Source organism: Triturus cristatus, chromosome 12 (genome assembly GCF_964204655.1).
Source record: "Triturus cristatus chromosome 12, aTriCri1.1, whole genome shotgun sequence".
In the NCBI taxonomy this organism is placed as follows: Eukaryota; Metazoa; Chordata; class Amphibia; order Caudata; family Salamandridae; genus Triturus; species Triturus cristatus.
Genome location: NC_140595.1, coordinates 589,289,577 through 589,305,706, shown reverse-complemented (window position 1 = coordinate 589,305,706; position 16,130 = coordinate 589,289,577). Strand labels below are relative to the sequence as shown.

Below are 16,130 nucleotides of genomic sequence, written 5' to 3'. Positions count from 1 at the left end.
GTTTGGCACGAAAAGAGGAGTCCGTACCCTATCTTTCCGTCAAAGTTTGGACGTTGGGGGAACTTGGTTTTGTGTGTGTGTGTATATATATATATATATATAGGCGGTCGCCAGTAGGTAGTTATAGTTAGGACCCTGTTTCCATAGGAAAACCGCAACATTCTATTTGGAATAACTTTGGCACCGGACGACGAATCCTCGCGAAATTTTCAAAACTAATGGGGCGCTCCGCTCCTACCCTGAAAGTCTCGGGGGGATTTGTCCAGTGGGGGCTGAGAAAAAAGGGGGGTCCCAAAACGCGTTTTTCCCATGCATTTTTCCATAGGACCTTTAGACACAGCTACAGCCCGAACGGCTGAACAGAGTTACTTGAAATTTGGCAGAGAGGTAGTCTACAGGTCAAGGAAGTGCCTTTTGTAGGTCTGGTGTAAATCTGTTCAGTAGTTCCTGAGAAAATAGCATTTAATTCAATATATATATCTGTGGCAGCTTACGGAGCGCTTACCGTGCGCTTACGGTAAGCTTACCGTACGCGTACGGTGCCGTGCGCGATTCTGATTGGCTGTTAGATCTTAGTAAACATTCGAATCGGTCGAAACCAGGAAGTGGCGGCCGCCATTTTCTCTCTCGGACTCTGAGGGGGGGAGGAAAAACAAAGGTTGAAAACATGTAAAGGGGCATGTTAGACAGCTCCTAACCACCTAGCCTTGATTAAGGTGTCCCACAAGAACCCCCAAGGCAAAAAATTCAAATTCTTTTTTTTTCCGATAAAACGTAGATTACGCTTACCGTACGCGTACGCTAAAAATGTATTAAAAAAAAAAAATTATCCAAATTGTCCCCCCCCCCGTGTGCAAAAGGTGCCCGCAGGCCACCTTATGTGCATGGCATATAGCTGTAACGAACAATTAATAGATTACCTTTCACAACGAAGCGCATAATATGTCCTCCGTGTGCGGACGGTGCGCGAAGCGCATCGTGCGTACATGGCCCATCCAGCGTAATGTGGGCACGCGGTGCGCGTAGCGCACCGCGTGCCCACCGTGCGTGCACGGCACTACCTGCGTAAAGTGGGCGCGCGGTGCGCGAAGCGCACCGCGTGCTCACTGTGCGCGCACGGTGCGCAAAGCGCACCGTGCGCGCACGGAACGAACTGCGTTAAGTGGGCGCGCACGCCACGAACGGCGTAAAGTAACTTAGCATTTAAAAAACCGTACAAATTCACTGAAAAAACCATAGGTTTCACACACGTTATAGTTAGGAATTAGCATTTAAAAAACCTTGCAAATTCAGTGAAAAAACCATAGGTTTCACACACGTTATAGTTAGCTGGACATTTTACTCGTAAAAAACCATTGAAATTCCCCCGTTATAGTTAGTGCAGGCAACTATAACTCACGCGACCGCAATCCTCTGCTGATGACGTCAGATATTACATCACTGTATTTAGACACTTATTTACCCATGTCTTCTTCCATTAATCTTTAGCTATACATATATTACAAATATTTATTTTTCATAAAGACACATATGTCATCAGTGATGTAATATCTGACGTCATCAGCAGAGGATTGCGGTCGCGTGAGTTATAGTTGCCTGCACTAACTATAACGGGGGAATTTCATTGGATTTTTACGAGTGAAATGTCCAGCTAACTATAACATGTGTGAAACCTATGGTTCTTTAAGTGAATTTGCAAGGTTTTTTAAATGCTAATTCGTAACTATAACGTGTGTGAAACCTATGGTTTTTTCAGTGAATATATATATATGTATATATATATTTAAAAAACATAGGATTGAGGTACATTAGACTTAGAAATTTTCATTTAAAAAACCTTCGAAATTCACTGGAAAAACCATAGGTTTCATGAACGTTGTAGTTAGTTGGACATTTCACTCGTACAAAACCATAGAAATTTTGGCGTTATTGTTAGTTCAGCTAACTATAACTCGCTCCCCCGCAATGCACTGCTGATGACTTCACTTATTACATCATTCATGACATGGTCAGTGACATCACTGATGACATCATCCACGTGAAAATCTGATGCACTTCCTCACACCTGAATATAACCTTTGATACACCCACTCTAAAATACAGACTACCATTTTCGAACAAATAGACACAGTTACTAAATACGCACTGACTGATTCCTAGGTCTACACACACATCCACACATTCACCCATACAGTCACTCATACATGCAGTCACTCATCAATACAACACTATCATATGCACTCATACACCTATACAGACACTCACACACTGCCACATATCCAGAGTTACTCACACACTTAGTCAGTCATGCAAAGAATCAATCATACTTTCATTTACTCACCTATGCAGTTATACAGACACAACCTCACTTATTCATACAGATACTAACACATAATTACTCTCTTATAGAATCACTGATACAAATACACACTCATCCATGCAGCCAATCTCACAATCACTGACTCTCACATATAGTTATTTATATACACCATCACTCACATATACTGCCTTTTACATATGTAGTTACTTGCACATGTACCACTGAGACATCCATTCACTCACCAACACACCCATACACACACTTACCCACCCATACAGCTGTATCCACTTTACCCACCCATACAGCTGTATCCACATGCACTCTTGAACCCATACACCCAGTGAATCAACCACTCACACATCTATGCACAGTCACACACCTCCCACCAACCCACACACACACACACTCAGGCAGGCATACAAATACTCAGGCAGGCAATCAATAACCCATATAGACACTCATGCAGCTACTCACCAACCCATGCAGCAGCTTACACAACAACAGACAGACTGATACAGACTTTCACACAGTTTAGTCACTAACCCATGCATTCAGTAAGACACATTTAATCACTCACTTATACACAGTCACGTACCTACTAAATCCTCCATACAGACACTTATACACCCACTCATTCCTCAATACAGCTTGACATATATATAAAACAAAATTAAACTTTACAGAAACACACAGTCACTGGATGATGTCATCAGTGATGTTATTTGAGATGTCATGAATGATGTAATATGTGACGTCATCAGCAGTGCATTGTGGGGGCGCGTGTTATAGTTAGCTGAACTAACTAGAACGCCGGAATTTCTATGGTTTTGTACGAGTGAAATGTCCAACTAACTATAATGTTCCTGAAAACTATGGTTTTTTCAGTTAATTTCTATGTTTTTTTAAATGCTAATTTCTAACTATAACGTGCCTGAAACCTATGGTTTTTTCAGTGAAAATATATATATGTATGTATCTTTCTTTTACCATGTAATGGTGAATATTGTTATATACACTGATATGACCATATCTATACTTACTACGGTATATAGCATTTTGTTTTTTTTAACAACAAACTTTATTGTTTTGTACAGTGCAAGGGTCAATCAAGAAAGGCGACTTTGTAATAGTGTGAACACATAAACCCCTTCAGTGCAATTTCCTCCCACTTCCCTGGTCTGCAAACATCAGACCCCTAACCCCCCCCTCCCTTCCCAACTCATGCCCACACCCTCTTCTTCCTCATTGCACAACATGACAATTACCACAATACTGTAGGGTTTAGACACCTCCTTGACACAGCAAGCGAGTCGTGCTATGTGGTTCTCAGCAATCTTTCTATGGGGTCTCCCATATCGGGCTGTTCCAACAATGCCAGGTCTATACCTCTATATGTAGCCCATCTGGACCATATTTTCCCATGTTTCGCTGGGCACCCCCGGGCCTGAAAGACCGTGATTTCCGCAATCATACAGCGGTCCAACGCCTTCTTCCAAGGAGACATTCTAGGGGGAGAATCATCCTTCCAGTGCTGGGCCACATCCCGTTTGGCCAAGGTGAGACCTAGAAACAATAAGTGCCGCTTATACCTATTCCCTCCTATGTCCTCAGTACTATGGAGTAAGATCAAACGGGGTTCTAAGGGAAGGGTCCAGGCCAGTACCTCACTCAAACAATTCACTACCCCCTGCCAAAAGACCTGTAACGCCCCACACATCCACACTGTATGTAGGAACGTTCCTTCCTCAGCACGGCAGCGCAATCAGGCCTGGGACTGGATCACTCCCATACGCCATAGCCGAACTCGTGTATAATAGACCCGGTGCACGTATTTAAATTGGATCAAACGGTATCTGGTGAAAACCGCCACCCCACGCGGACTCGCCAGCGCCTCGGCCCAATCATCATCGGTCAAGTCTGGGAGATCAGCCTCCCACCGCTCTCGCGTATTGTGTAGTGTAGTCTTAGCATGTGTCGTTAGGGACTGGTATATCTGACGGATTTTATGCTGGCCGAGGTTTCCCATTAACAGTCTACCCTCCAAGGGATGAAATTCCGGGAGTGTGGTCAATGAACCAATGGCTGGGGATAGCGCGTGGCGCAACTGCAGATAGCGATGGAATTGGGATTTGTGTAGGGCGAAGTCGGTCTGGAGCTGCTGAAAGGATTTGAGTACCGTGCCTTGCATGACATCCCCTAAGGTGGAGATGCCAATATCGTCCCAGCGGCGGAAGCCCGCCAAGGCCGCCGTCTGCCGCAGGTACGTGCCTTGCCACAGGGGGGTGCTCTTCGTAAGGCGTCCCCACCAGCCCATTAAACGCACCACTCGCCGCCACACCTGGAACACTGTACGGCAAGCCGGGGGATGCGCGTCTAGCGAGGAGGCGCTATACAACAGAAAATGGAGCCGCGAGTGGGACATAGTCAAGCGCTCCACCGCATAAGCCGGATCTCCCGGGGATTGATACCACCAGTTGTTGATTACCTGTAGCTGCGCCGCCCAATAATATGCCCTGACATCGGCCGCCGCTATACCCCCACAATAGGTCGACTGGGTGCACGTTGCCAAGGCCACCCGCACTGCCCCGCCCTGCCACAAAAATCTATTCAACAACGCGTTCAGTTGAGTAAACCAGGACTGCGGAATTGGGTGGGGATAATTCTGGACCCGATACAATAAACGGGGCAGCGACACCATTTTAAAGATGGCCGAGCGTCCGTAGAAAGACAGTGGTAGCAGCGACCAGATCTTCGTCTCATCCCGCACCATCGGGAGAAGCGGCGCTATATTTTTCGTCCACGCCGTGGTCTGGTCCCTGGTGACGTACACCCCTAGATACTTGAAGCCTTCCGTGGCCATAACCAATTGGTCCGCCCAGGCCGTACGACCCTGGTCACCGCAGATCGGGTATAGGATAGATTTAGCAGGATTAGCCCAGAGCCCCGACGTCTCGCCGAAGACACAAAGAATTTGAAGGACCCTCGGCCCCGATGCCCAGGGGTCGGTCATATAAAAAAGGGCGTCATCAGCGTATAGTGCAATCTTATCTATGTAGTCACTGGACAACTCCATTCCCCGCATCACCGCGTCCCGGCGCACCCAGGACGCCAAGGGTTCAATAGCGAGGGCGAAGAGTAGGGGGGAAAGCGGACACCCTTGACGGGTGCCACGGCGGAGCGGAAACGAGGTCGACTGGTGTCCCGCGACCCGGACCGACGCCGTCAGGTCCGTGTACAAAAGTCGAACATAGGTTTGGAATCGCGGCCCCAGGTTTATGACGTTTAATAGCTTGAACAGGTACGTCCAGCTAAGTGTATCGAACGCTTTGTCGATGTCCGCCAACATCACCGCCGCCGGGCGTCCAAGTGTCGGAGACTCAGTGATGGCATTGTGGAGTCGCCTGATGTTGTGGCGCGTTGCTCGTTGCGGCATAAACCCGGATTGATCTGGGTGGACCAGGTCTCCAATGCAGGTGCGTAGGCGGTCCGCCAGGACCTTCCCCAACAATTTCGGCTCAAAGTTTAAGAGAGATATAGGGCGATAAGACCCAGGATCTTCCGGGGGTCTACCGGGCTTCAAAAACACAACAATTTCGGTGTGTCTCCAGTCTGGGGGTAGTGCTCGGGAGTCATGGGCCTCCTGTAGCACCTCTAGGAGATGAGGGCCTAGTTCAGTCATGTGGTATATAGCATTTTTGACTGTTTTCTTAGTAATGTTTGCTTTACATGCCATCGTTTTTCAGATTTAGGATGCTACTAAGCAATATGTTAGCACTACCCACCGTCCACTATAGTGCTTACCAGCTAATACGTGTGCGTATATATATGGATAAGTTTCCATTATCCATATGGGGCCCTGCTTGCTATTCTGATTCAGGCATGTGAATCTATGAAAGATACCCCAATACTTGATAAGAAACAATTTACTTACCTGTAACTGCAGTTATCCAGTATTGGTATCTTTCATAGATTCACATGCACCCACCCTCCTCCCCGGAGAGGCTACCTCTATACTACGGTACTTACCTCACTTGTGCTGGAAAATCTGAGGAACTCAGCCTCTCTTGGGAAGGTTCTACAGGGTGCTGGTGTCTGATTGGTTGTGTTTTTCAGTTTGGTCCTTTTTACAAAAGGAGACTAATAGGCTATACAATTCATGTTTGCATCTATTAGGCCTATGTTTTTTTTACTATTTACTGCTATGTTATTTGTACTGCGGGACTCCCACTATGACGACGGGGAATGATTCAGGCATGTGAATCTATGAAAGATACCAATACTGGATAACTGCAGTTACAGGTAAGTAACTTATTTCTTTCAGCCGACCAAGCTTTCCCTAGGAAACTGGGAGGGAAGTAGTTAGCTTACACTAAGGCATGGCACACAGTGTTTTACAGGTGGGGTCTTCAATGGAGACTCTTAGTTACAACCAACTTAAAAGAGCATTCAAGTGTTCAAGACTGAGCTCATGAGAAAGGAAGAAGGCCTTCAGTAGTTATAAGAATGTAAACATTTTTCGATTTGCAAGCTAATCAACACTTCCTCATTTAGGGAGACAAGATGCGAAAGAGAGGATCAAAACATCAGATACAGGCATTTTTTTTTAGCCAACAGTTGGCGCAAGTAGAAAACCATAGCTGAAGCAAGTTACAATTATCTTAATAAGATTTTTATTTCACAACTAAAGGAATGTGTTTTCTTCAACAGCTCATGCTGATAGCTGAATCGCAGGTAGACTTTCCACCTCTGGCAAATAAGGAGGCCTGAATCACAGGGAAAGAGTGATTTTCCCCAAGTGAGCTCAATTTGGGCAAAAGGTTAAGTCCGATGTAGGACACAGTTCATATGTCATTATACTGGCTGTAACCTAGCCATTGCACCACATCTTTATCTGTATAAATCCCTTGCTATGCCTTAACTATACTTTCAGCATGCATTCTCAAATCTAGTTACTGTCATTTGTGTTCCTGGAGCCCTTTTCCCTCTCAATATCCTGCAGAGGTCCTGTGTGCAATCTTAGTTTCCTAAACTCGCATCTTTACAAATTCCACATTTGCTCAGTCTTTCCGCTTTGCATCTTCACCCTCTCCGCTTGATCTCCCTGTCCTCTTGCTTTCCCCATCACTTTTCTATCCTAATCAGGATAGGCTTGAAAGGTACTGGAAAATGCATTGTTCTCCATAAATCATTATTCTCCTCTGTCTGTTTTCATAGAAATAGCCATAATTTACATAAATATGCAACCAGTGCTCAAGGATACACAGAAGGGTATATCCCTAAAATTCCTCCTTTTTGACTTTCTTGCAGTTGAGAAGACATTCTTTCTAACAATATAAAGCTATTTTCATCATTGTAACATTACATTTAATGCTTGGAGATGATAATTTGCTTTCCTGATCACTTGCCCCTACCTGTTGTTTTTGTTGATGTAGTTTTTGTCAAATGAGTGCTTCCATGATATGCCAACTCGGAGTTTGCAATTTAGTTCTAAACTGGGCATATGGGGGCAGAACTAAGATGGTGGAGGAGCGAGATGCACGCGCTGCCTCCGACAAATGAAGCAAAGCTGTTGAATGGCTCACCCTGATAGAGAATGGAATCGTGGAGGGAAACAAGAAGTGGCTTGCATGGCTCAGGCACTAGGATGGCAACAGATTTCATAGTACATGGCAACGGTCATGCAGTGCCAATCCCGCAGCCAAATCAAGGCGGTATGAGACTAGAGGTGTATGAAGATAGTGCTGGTCTGGACTCAGAAAGGAGAATACTGAGATCACAGCCCTGAGAACAAGCGGCTGACCTCTGACTCAGGCGGAAAGTGGCCACAGCCGCAGAAACCTCGAAGGCGGAGGGGGTGAACCCCCAACCAAGGTTTGGAAAAAGTGCCAAGACGACATTTGTTTACCACAGCACTCGTGATTGACAGTACTGACCCAGCACGCCCCACATAAGCACACAGAGACAGCAGTGTGGCTCCAGAGCAGGAAGGCCACACGCTCAAAGAAAGGACCTGGTAGGGGCCTGCACAGTTGCAGCTGCATCGTGGGAGGTTGGCGATTAAAGCAGAGAAAGCAGTGCCAGGGGGCTATCAGAGACCATGGGAGAAGGGGAGATGGAGGGAAAATCACCTCGAGTGGTTAAGTGATCTGGGTCAAGGCAACTCCGAGAGTGTATCAATGGAGATATAGGAATTAAAATTGAGGTAACCCATTTACCTTTGAGTTGCACCATTGGCAGACCAGTACTGACCCCATCAGATACTCTTGTAATATAGATCAATAGATTAATTATTGTTTGGGGGAGATGGAGGGGCAGGTTTGTTAATTGTTGTTTGAAAGACACTAAAATTATGATCTTCTTTTGAATTTCCTCGCCGGCCTGCGGTTTAGATGAATGAATGTGTAAATAAAGCTTCAATAAAAAAGAATTGTTTTTTAAACCCAGGCATACATTTGAATGTTACACATTAAAGAGAAATGGATAGAATATTCATCAAAGGGGCAATGAGAATTTGACTCCCAGTATAAAGATCCCTGACACCACATTGGTCAAGCAAATAGTGGTAGTTTGAAGGGATGAAGCCCTCTACCTTAGTTGAGCTTGGTGGCAAAGGAAACCTGTATCCACACTTCTTCTTTCATATGCATCCAGTGTAAAGCCACAGCCGCCTTTTCAAGGCGTAGGCCAAAAAATATACAGCTATAATATATATTTTATAATAATAATGTATTCATTAAATCAAACTTACATTTTAAATGAGCGTGTGGACATTTTTCATTCGGTAAACTTCAAGATCCAGTTCGTCATTAGAACAACCTTCTTTCTCTCTGTAGCTCCTCTTTTCTCCTCGTTCCTCCAGCACGCCTTTTCTTGACTTTGATTCTTTCCACCTTTCCCCTGGGTGAGCGGTGTACTCATCTTATCTGCAAGTCAGACAATTGTTGCAACCATTCACTGTCTGTGTGTCAGGTTTTCCAGCAGGAGCACACTATGAGCAGTCTGAAGCATGAAATTCGAACATGCGAGTCCGAGAGGTTGGACCTGAAGGAGGCTCTACAGAAGCTGGAGCGGAAGCTGCAGAGCGCCCAGAGCCTACAGAAGGGCACCGAAGAAGAGGTAGAGCCCCCCCCCCCCCCCCCCGCCCGCCGGAGCCCTTTTATTAGCATCTCTCAAGGGGACAGTGTATGCCTGGCTTTGCACGGGGGGTTGGTTTGTAGTCTTCCAGTGAAATGGGAATTGCATGTCAGGACTCGACTGTCTCCCACCATCCAAGGTGATAAGGAGGCCTAGTTGTGCCTCTGCTGACTGAGTTTCTTTCTTGTACAGGTCAAGAAGAGCGAAGACTTCATCCGGCAGCTGAAGGCAGAGCTGTCATCCTGCCAGACATGCAGGGACTCTGCTGAGGCCAGCTTGCACCTAAAAGAGGATACCATCAGAGGGCTGCAGTCGGAGGCAGACTTGTTGCGACAGAAAGTTAAGGAGCTTCAGAAAGAGGTATTCACCACTAAACGAAGGACTGCACAGTGTTTAGCCATATCCTTGTGCAATGTGCTTCGTTAACCAGGGCTGGTAATATGTTATTATTATGGCAAAGGGGCCATGAAATCGTCAATCCGAAACCTGCCATGTGGCTGTTTGCTATATCCTTCCTGATGCACCTAACGCAATGGAGTTAGGTTTCCAAACTGATACATTGTGCACATAATTGGCAGCATGTCCTGGTGGAGATTTCTGCCCACAGATTCTGCATTTTAAGAATATCTGCCAGGCGCCAGACTGGACCCATAAACCTTTCTCTCCAGCCGCGGCTCTCCAACGCTTCCAGGGGACATCAAATGACCACAGACACTGTTTCATCCATTTGGATCGGACAACATCCAGCTACATATATTGACCCTCCTGCCCGCCAAACATAGGCGTCCTTGGCATGTCTGTGAGGATCGTTTTGGTGAAAATGCTCTGCTCGAACAGTGGAAGCACGTGCAGCAAAACTTCGATGACATTCAGCCGCCAGATCACGGTGACTGATCATCGTGATTTGTTTGTTTTGGAGAAACAAACCAGAGCGGGTTTTTCTCTCTGCAAAACAAACAAGCATTGGCATAGCCAATAGGTCTTGCTTTTGGGACCTTATAAGTATTTAGTTATGCAGCACAATATCCTTGGTGCAAAAACATCAACTGTTGCATGATTAAACACTTATATGGTCCAAAGTCGAGACCTATTGGCTATGCCAATGCTTGTTGTAATATGTATAAGTCCACCCCAGAAACGCTTGTAACTTCCGATTCAAGTGCAGCAGCCCACTGCATAAGAGCACGCGCCGTCAGTGTCCCAATAACGCTGAATTTGACATCCTGCAATATTGTCTGTATGTACAAATGATGTGCTTTTGCTCAGAATTCTGTGCCGTCTTTTGTAACTGTAAGCGGAGCTGTTTAAAAAAGACGGGTAGAGGCCTACAGAAAAAATCACCATAGCTGAAAAGATGAAAATGTATTTCAAAAGCCGGCAGAGTTATTTTTTATTTTTTTAAAACGGTGCCGTATTGTTTTACACCCGCGTGGGATAGATATTGTGAACGTCGCCAGAAATGTTGCGACTAAGTGCGCCTCTTTGTTTAAAAAGTATCTAGAATTCCAGGATTATTTAAAAATTTCGTCGAGGCGCTTCTCTCTTGCCATTTGAGCAGGTGTAGCTTCGGTGCAAACCGCTCAGCCGGTTAGAGAGGTCGGCGGGTTAATGCACCTGTTTTAGAGATCTGTGTGTAAACTGTAGGTCACAGGTTCTAATCCCAATAAAATAGGTCATGTGTTAAAGCTACACCTGTAGAGCTCTGAGTACAACAGTGCGGATCACATGTTCTTACTCCAGTTAGACAGCGTAGCACATGAACGCATCTTGTAGCGAGATAGATTACCCAGCAGGCCACGCGTTCTCATCACAGTACAATAGCTCAGTGGGTATATGCACTTCCTGCACATGGCATGGCTGTGAGCTCGAGTTTGGCCCTCGGGTTTCAGTCGCAGGAAGATATCACAGCAGTTTTATGCACTTTTTCTAAATAGGGCGTGTGTGCCCCTGCGAGTGACTGGATCCAATGCCAGTAAAAAAGCTCAGTGGGTTAAAGCACGCGTTGTAGAGATCTTTGTGCCATTTGCGGGTTGCCTGAAAGCCTGGAACAATTTACCTCTCGAGGTTCCTGCCGAACCCAATGTTATAAGATTCCGTGAGTTTTTAAAAACTCTTTTATTTAAGCAATCCCCTACAATCCCCACGGTTCTTACTGGGTGTAGTAATAATGATTTGACCCTCCGAGAGAGTTCAAATCAATATCACATTTATAATGAGTCGCTTATGTCAAGTAGCAGCTAAGAAGCTCCTTAAAGCCTTTCGTGGAAAATGGAGCTACATGTGTCAGGGGCAACTCAGCATGTTGCACTTTCACGACCGAGAAAATGAGCACAATTGTGCACTTTGAGAATAATTTGAGTTCGTAATGCATATGAAACAGCCTTAAGCGCGAAGGTAACAGGGTCTTCTTAAAAATGGCGGCTAAAGTCTGCCGCCATACATACCTAGTGACATTGATGCTTATATGAAGGTATGTGCACAGAATATTATCCAGTGTTTAAAGCACTTACCAACCGGGCTCTCCCTCGAGTACACAGGACTGGAAATGTGTTTTTCAGTGCTGAAGTGTAAACATTAGCTTCTTGCCGAATAGAGAGGGGTCTACTTCCTTCTTTAACCAGAAACCCATATTAGAATAGCCTAATACTAGCCTGGTAATCTATTTCTAAATGTGCAAAAATGTTAATTGTGCTCAACGGTTGCGGCCCAGTAAGGTTCGCACTGTAAATCTACGTATACTAGTGGATTTGTAACTATAAAACAAGCATTGGCGAAAGTGAAAGCAGCGCAGCGGGGGAGGGGCGGAGGAGCATGAAAGCAATCAAGTGAGAGGAAAGACATGGCGCCAGATCGGGCGCTGAAAGCTGGCGGTTGCGCGCGTGCACGTGAACACAAGCGCTAGGCCAGCCAAAGCAGCTTGTGGTAGCACTTTTTGAAGCCCCAACTAAATGTCTCGCAGAGCAACGCATGCACTGGCTCTAGCGAGACCTAAAAATGGCTAACCCTGATGTCGATGTCTCATGTCCACTCAGAGCAGGCTTTAGGGCAGGGCAACTGGTGCAGCCGTACTGGACGCTGACCTGTGTAGGGGTACAAAAGGGGGTGGCAGAGTGGGCTAAAGAACGGTGATGGATCAAACCCAGATCTGTTGACTGGGTGTGAGTGTTTGATTGGTTCTGATGCTCCGTCCATCACCACCCCCTTTTGTACCGCTTTGTTCGCCATAAGTTGGCAGGGTATGCTCAGACGTGAGTCCCTTGCTCACTTTGCCACTGGATTCAAGCAAGCCTGGCTGAAGACGGCTGAAATGCCAGAAACCGGTCCTGGGAAGCTTGTTTCCAGTCCAGGGAAGGCATGGCTTGGCAGTTCGGGCTGGACTGTTCCCATGAGGCACAGGGTCAGACTGATTTGCATATGGCCATGTCTGAACTGGGGTGGCAGAGTGGGCTAAGGAACGGTGATGGATCAAACCCAGATCTGTTGACTGGGTGTGAGTGTTTGATTGATTCTGATGCTCCGTCCATCACCACCCCCTTTTGTACCGACCTGTGTAGGGGGGCGCTGACCTCAGGAGCACTGTGTTTAGCAACAACTTATGATTAGAGAGAAGAGAGGCACTTTTGCCCGGTGGTAGTTGGAGAAACCGAGGAAGTGATCATATGGTGCGGGTCGCCAAAAATGATTGACGCACCAGGCGCCAATAGTGCTAAAGCCAGCCTTGTGTCAAATGTGGATAGCTCCTGTGGTGAAAACATTCCAGCACAATCTGCTTTCTTTGGAATTGAGAATCAGGAAGGCAACTGCTGTTAGCTGGTAATCTCTTCAAATAAGAAATGCTCAATTTTGTTTCTTTCTGGTTTGGAAAATTTTAGCATGTAAAAAATGAATTCCTACAATTTTAATACTTTATAATTGCATATCTAGATTTTTATTAAATCATCGTATGAATTGGTTTCAAGTTATTGTCAGTCAAGGTATGTATATAGCAGCGTTCCCAGCATGCTCTTAGACGAGCTGCATTTCTAAAACACAAAACTTTTGTAAGACATAATAACTGTTTTAGAAACCACAAGCATGGGTTTCTAAACGTTCAGCTTGCAAATATGGGAATAATAGAGCAAAACAGTTGATAATTGTTATCGTGACAATAAGTATACTATATGAAGTTTAACCAACTGCAAAAATAAAAAATTCTGAATAAATTAATAGCAATAGAACATATCATCGAATAGAGATGCCTGATGAATTACATTTTGGGGTATAAATGATATAATATTCACAATACAAGAAAGCTATCGAGAATTGTTTTGGCAGAAATGTGAAAGCAGTTGGATCATCCATTATTTATGTTTTTGGTTAAAAAAAAATTGTGGAGTTTTATATAGCTATAAATAGACCCGGAGGTATCCGAGCGCTTTACGCGAGCACCAGTTGCTTCTCTTCTAATATAATATGCAAAATACGAGAAGGCAATCTGGAATTTTTGCTACCAAAAAGTGAAAACAGTGGATTTTACAGATTGAGAGCATTACCCATAGGGAGATAAATCTTGAAATTTAATTTGCTAATATTTTTGGAAAATGCTTAGCACCATCAGCACATACAGTAAGAAGAAGGTTCGTTTCAATGGCAGGCTTTGTACTGAAGTATTCAATGTGTGATTACTAGAAAATGCCACAAGAGGGCGCACAAGGTATAAAAAGAAATTCGGCCCCAAAACAACTAATTTGATTGAAAGACATATGTGTAAATGCCAATTAAACGTTTGGAGTAAATTATTGTGAAGAAATTATCCAGTTGATTAGTTCATGGCTGTCAGTTTATTTTTTTTTCCATTTGGGCTTTCGGTGGTTAAATAGACTTAACTGCATTTGTAACTATAAAACAAGCATTAGCCGCGCGCGAAAGTGAAAGCAGCGCGAGGCGGCGGAGGAGCGTGAAAGCAATCAAGTGAGAGGAAAGGCAGATGGCGCCTTATCGGGCGCTGAAAGATGGTTGCGCGCGTGTACGCAAGCGCTAGGCCAGCCAAAGCAGCTTGTGGTAGCACTTTTTGAAGCCCCTACTAAATGTCTCGCAGAGCAGCGCATGCGCTGGCTCTAGCGAGACCTAAAAATCAATGGCCCTGGTATGCAGAGAGTTTTGGCCCTGAAAGCTGGGAGTTTTCACTCTATCCGAGAGGGCCAGTCTTTTATTCTTTTGTACATGACTTTGCCTGTCACTGCAGTTGTGGACACGAAAAAGGGTGCAGAGCTTCCAGTGCTCTGAAGCAAATTGCCCTTTAACGAACTGGCCAAGCTTTCCCTAGACTGATCTGGATGAGCCTCCTCTATGGGTAATATGGCGGTTTGCCTATCTCTAAATGAGTCTAGGCAATTGTGAGTTTGGCAGGGCAGGAGAACCACGGATTTACAGTCTTTTTACTGTCCCGCTTTGCTCCCAATTGACCCCTTAGTCTTGCTTTAACTAGAACCCTCTAGGAAGCTCCTTTCTCCAACATCTCCTTGATGACCCTTTCGTATATGGTGTGTGCTTTGTTACGTGTCCTTGTTTGCTAGAGAGATGCCCTAACTGAAGATATGCGTACAAGAAGATATGGGTCAACAAAGTATGTTTAGTGTCACTTTGCATTTCCCATTCTCAGTTATATTTTCTTTGTTCAATGTATGTTATTGTTTAATCGTCGATGCCGTGCTAGTGCATTTATGATGTCTGATTTCAAATTGTTTATCTAATTTTTGATTTTTGTCTACACATAGGCCATGGAAAATGCAGAAAAATTAAGAGGCTCAATGATGGCATCTGAAACATTGAAAGAAAAGCTACATACGAAGACAGAGGAGCTGCAGCACATGCTCAAACAACTCCAGAAATCTCAGGATGCTCTGCAAAGTGCAGTAGAAGCAAAGGATGCATCCCTGCAGAAGGCTGATGATGAGGTGCAGTATTCAGGAGACAAAAGACACACACGTTTTAGGATACGCTTCAACCCAGCATGAAAGACTGTCTCTCTCCCAGAATTAAGTTTGTAGTTTTAATCTACAGGTGGACACTCTTCAATATATATTTATTATTAAAATATCAGAACTATATATAAACAAATGTTGTTTTAGCTCATAAGCCCAAGAGTCCCTGTGGGCACTGCAAGGTTATAGCACTTTTAAAATGTGTGCTGAATGAATACATGTTAAAAATCATTAAACCAGATTAGGAATGTCAGTTTAGCTGATGGCACAAACACAGGCCAAAATTCTTAGTTTTGGTTTTGTTGCTGCAAACATTCCGGCAAGAGAAACGCAGGGGTCCACTACCATTCATACTGTTCAATATGCAAAGGACTGTCATAGAAGCATGATATTACATTTCTGATGCATGGTCCTGCCATGCACTGTTGATTCCACACTTTGTGATGTTCCTATCAGGGATTCAGAAGAATTTTCAGTATAGCCCCTGTGCACCAATAGGTGACCTCATGTAGCTCCACGTTCACTCTGCACTACCTTGGAAGTAACGACTGGATGTGCATATAAGCACCACCATAGCACTCTGATGTCAGTTTCTTTCTTTCTGCACCTTGGTAGGCAGCTCCTGAGCCAGCTCATGCTTTTTTATTTTCAGTTGATGAGTTTCTCCTAAATTGTTTACAGCGTGAAGGGAACATGTCCCCTCCTAAAACTAC

The 16,130-nt window shown here is 44.8% G+C and overlaps 1 protein-coding gene across 1 annotated transcript in view; it reads left to right on the top strand.

The window, feature by feature from the left end:
* PMFBP1 (polyamine modulated factor 1 binding protein 1) overlaps positions 1 to 16,130 on the top strand; it is a 2,019,859-nt gene that overhangs the window by 758,987 nt on the left and 1,244,742 nt on the right. Inside the window, exons 19-21 of the mRNA XM_085636957.1 lie at positions 9,290 to 9,436; positions 9,647 to 9,814; positions 15,211 to 15,390. Coding sequence (XP_085493083.1) covers positions 9,290 to 9,436; positions 9,647 to 9,814; positions 15,211 to 15,390 — 495 coding nt within the window. The remainder of the gene's footprint in view (positions 1 to 9,289; positions 9,437 to 9,646; positions 9,815 to 15,210; positions 15,391 to 16,130) is intronic.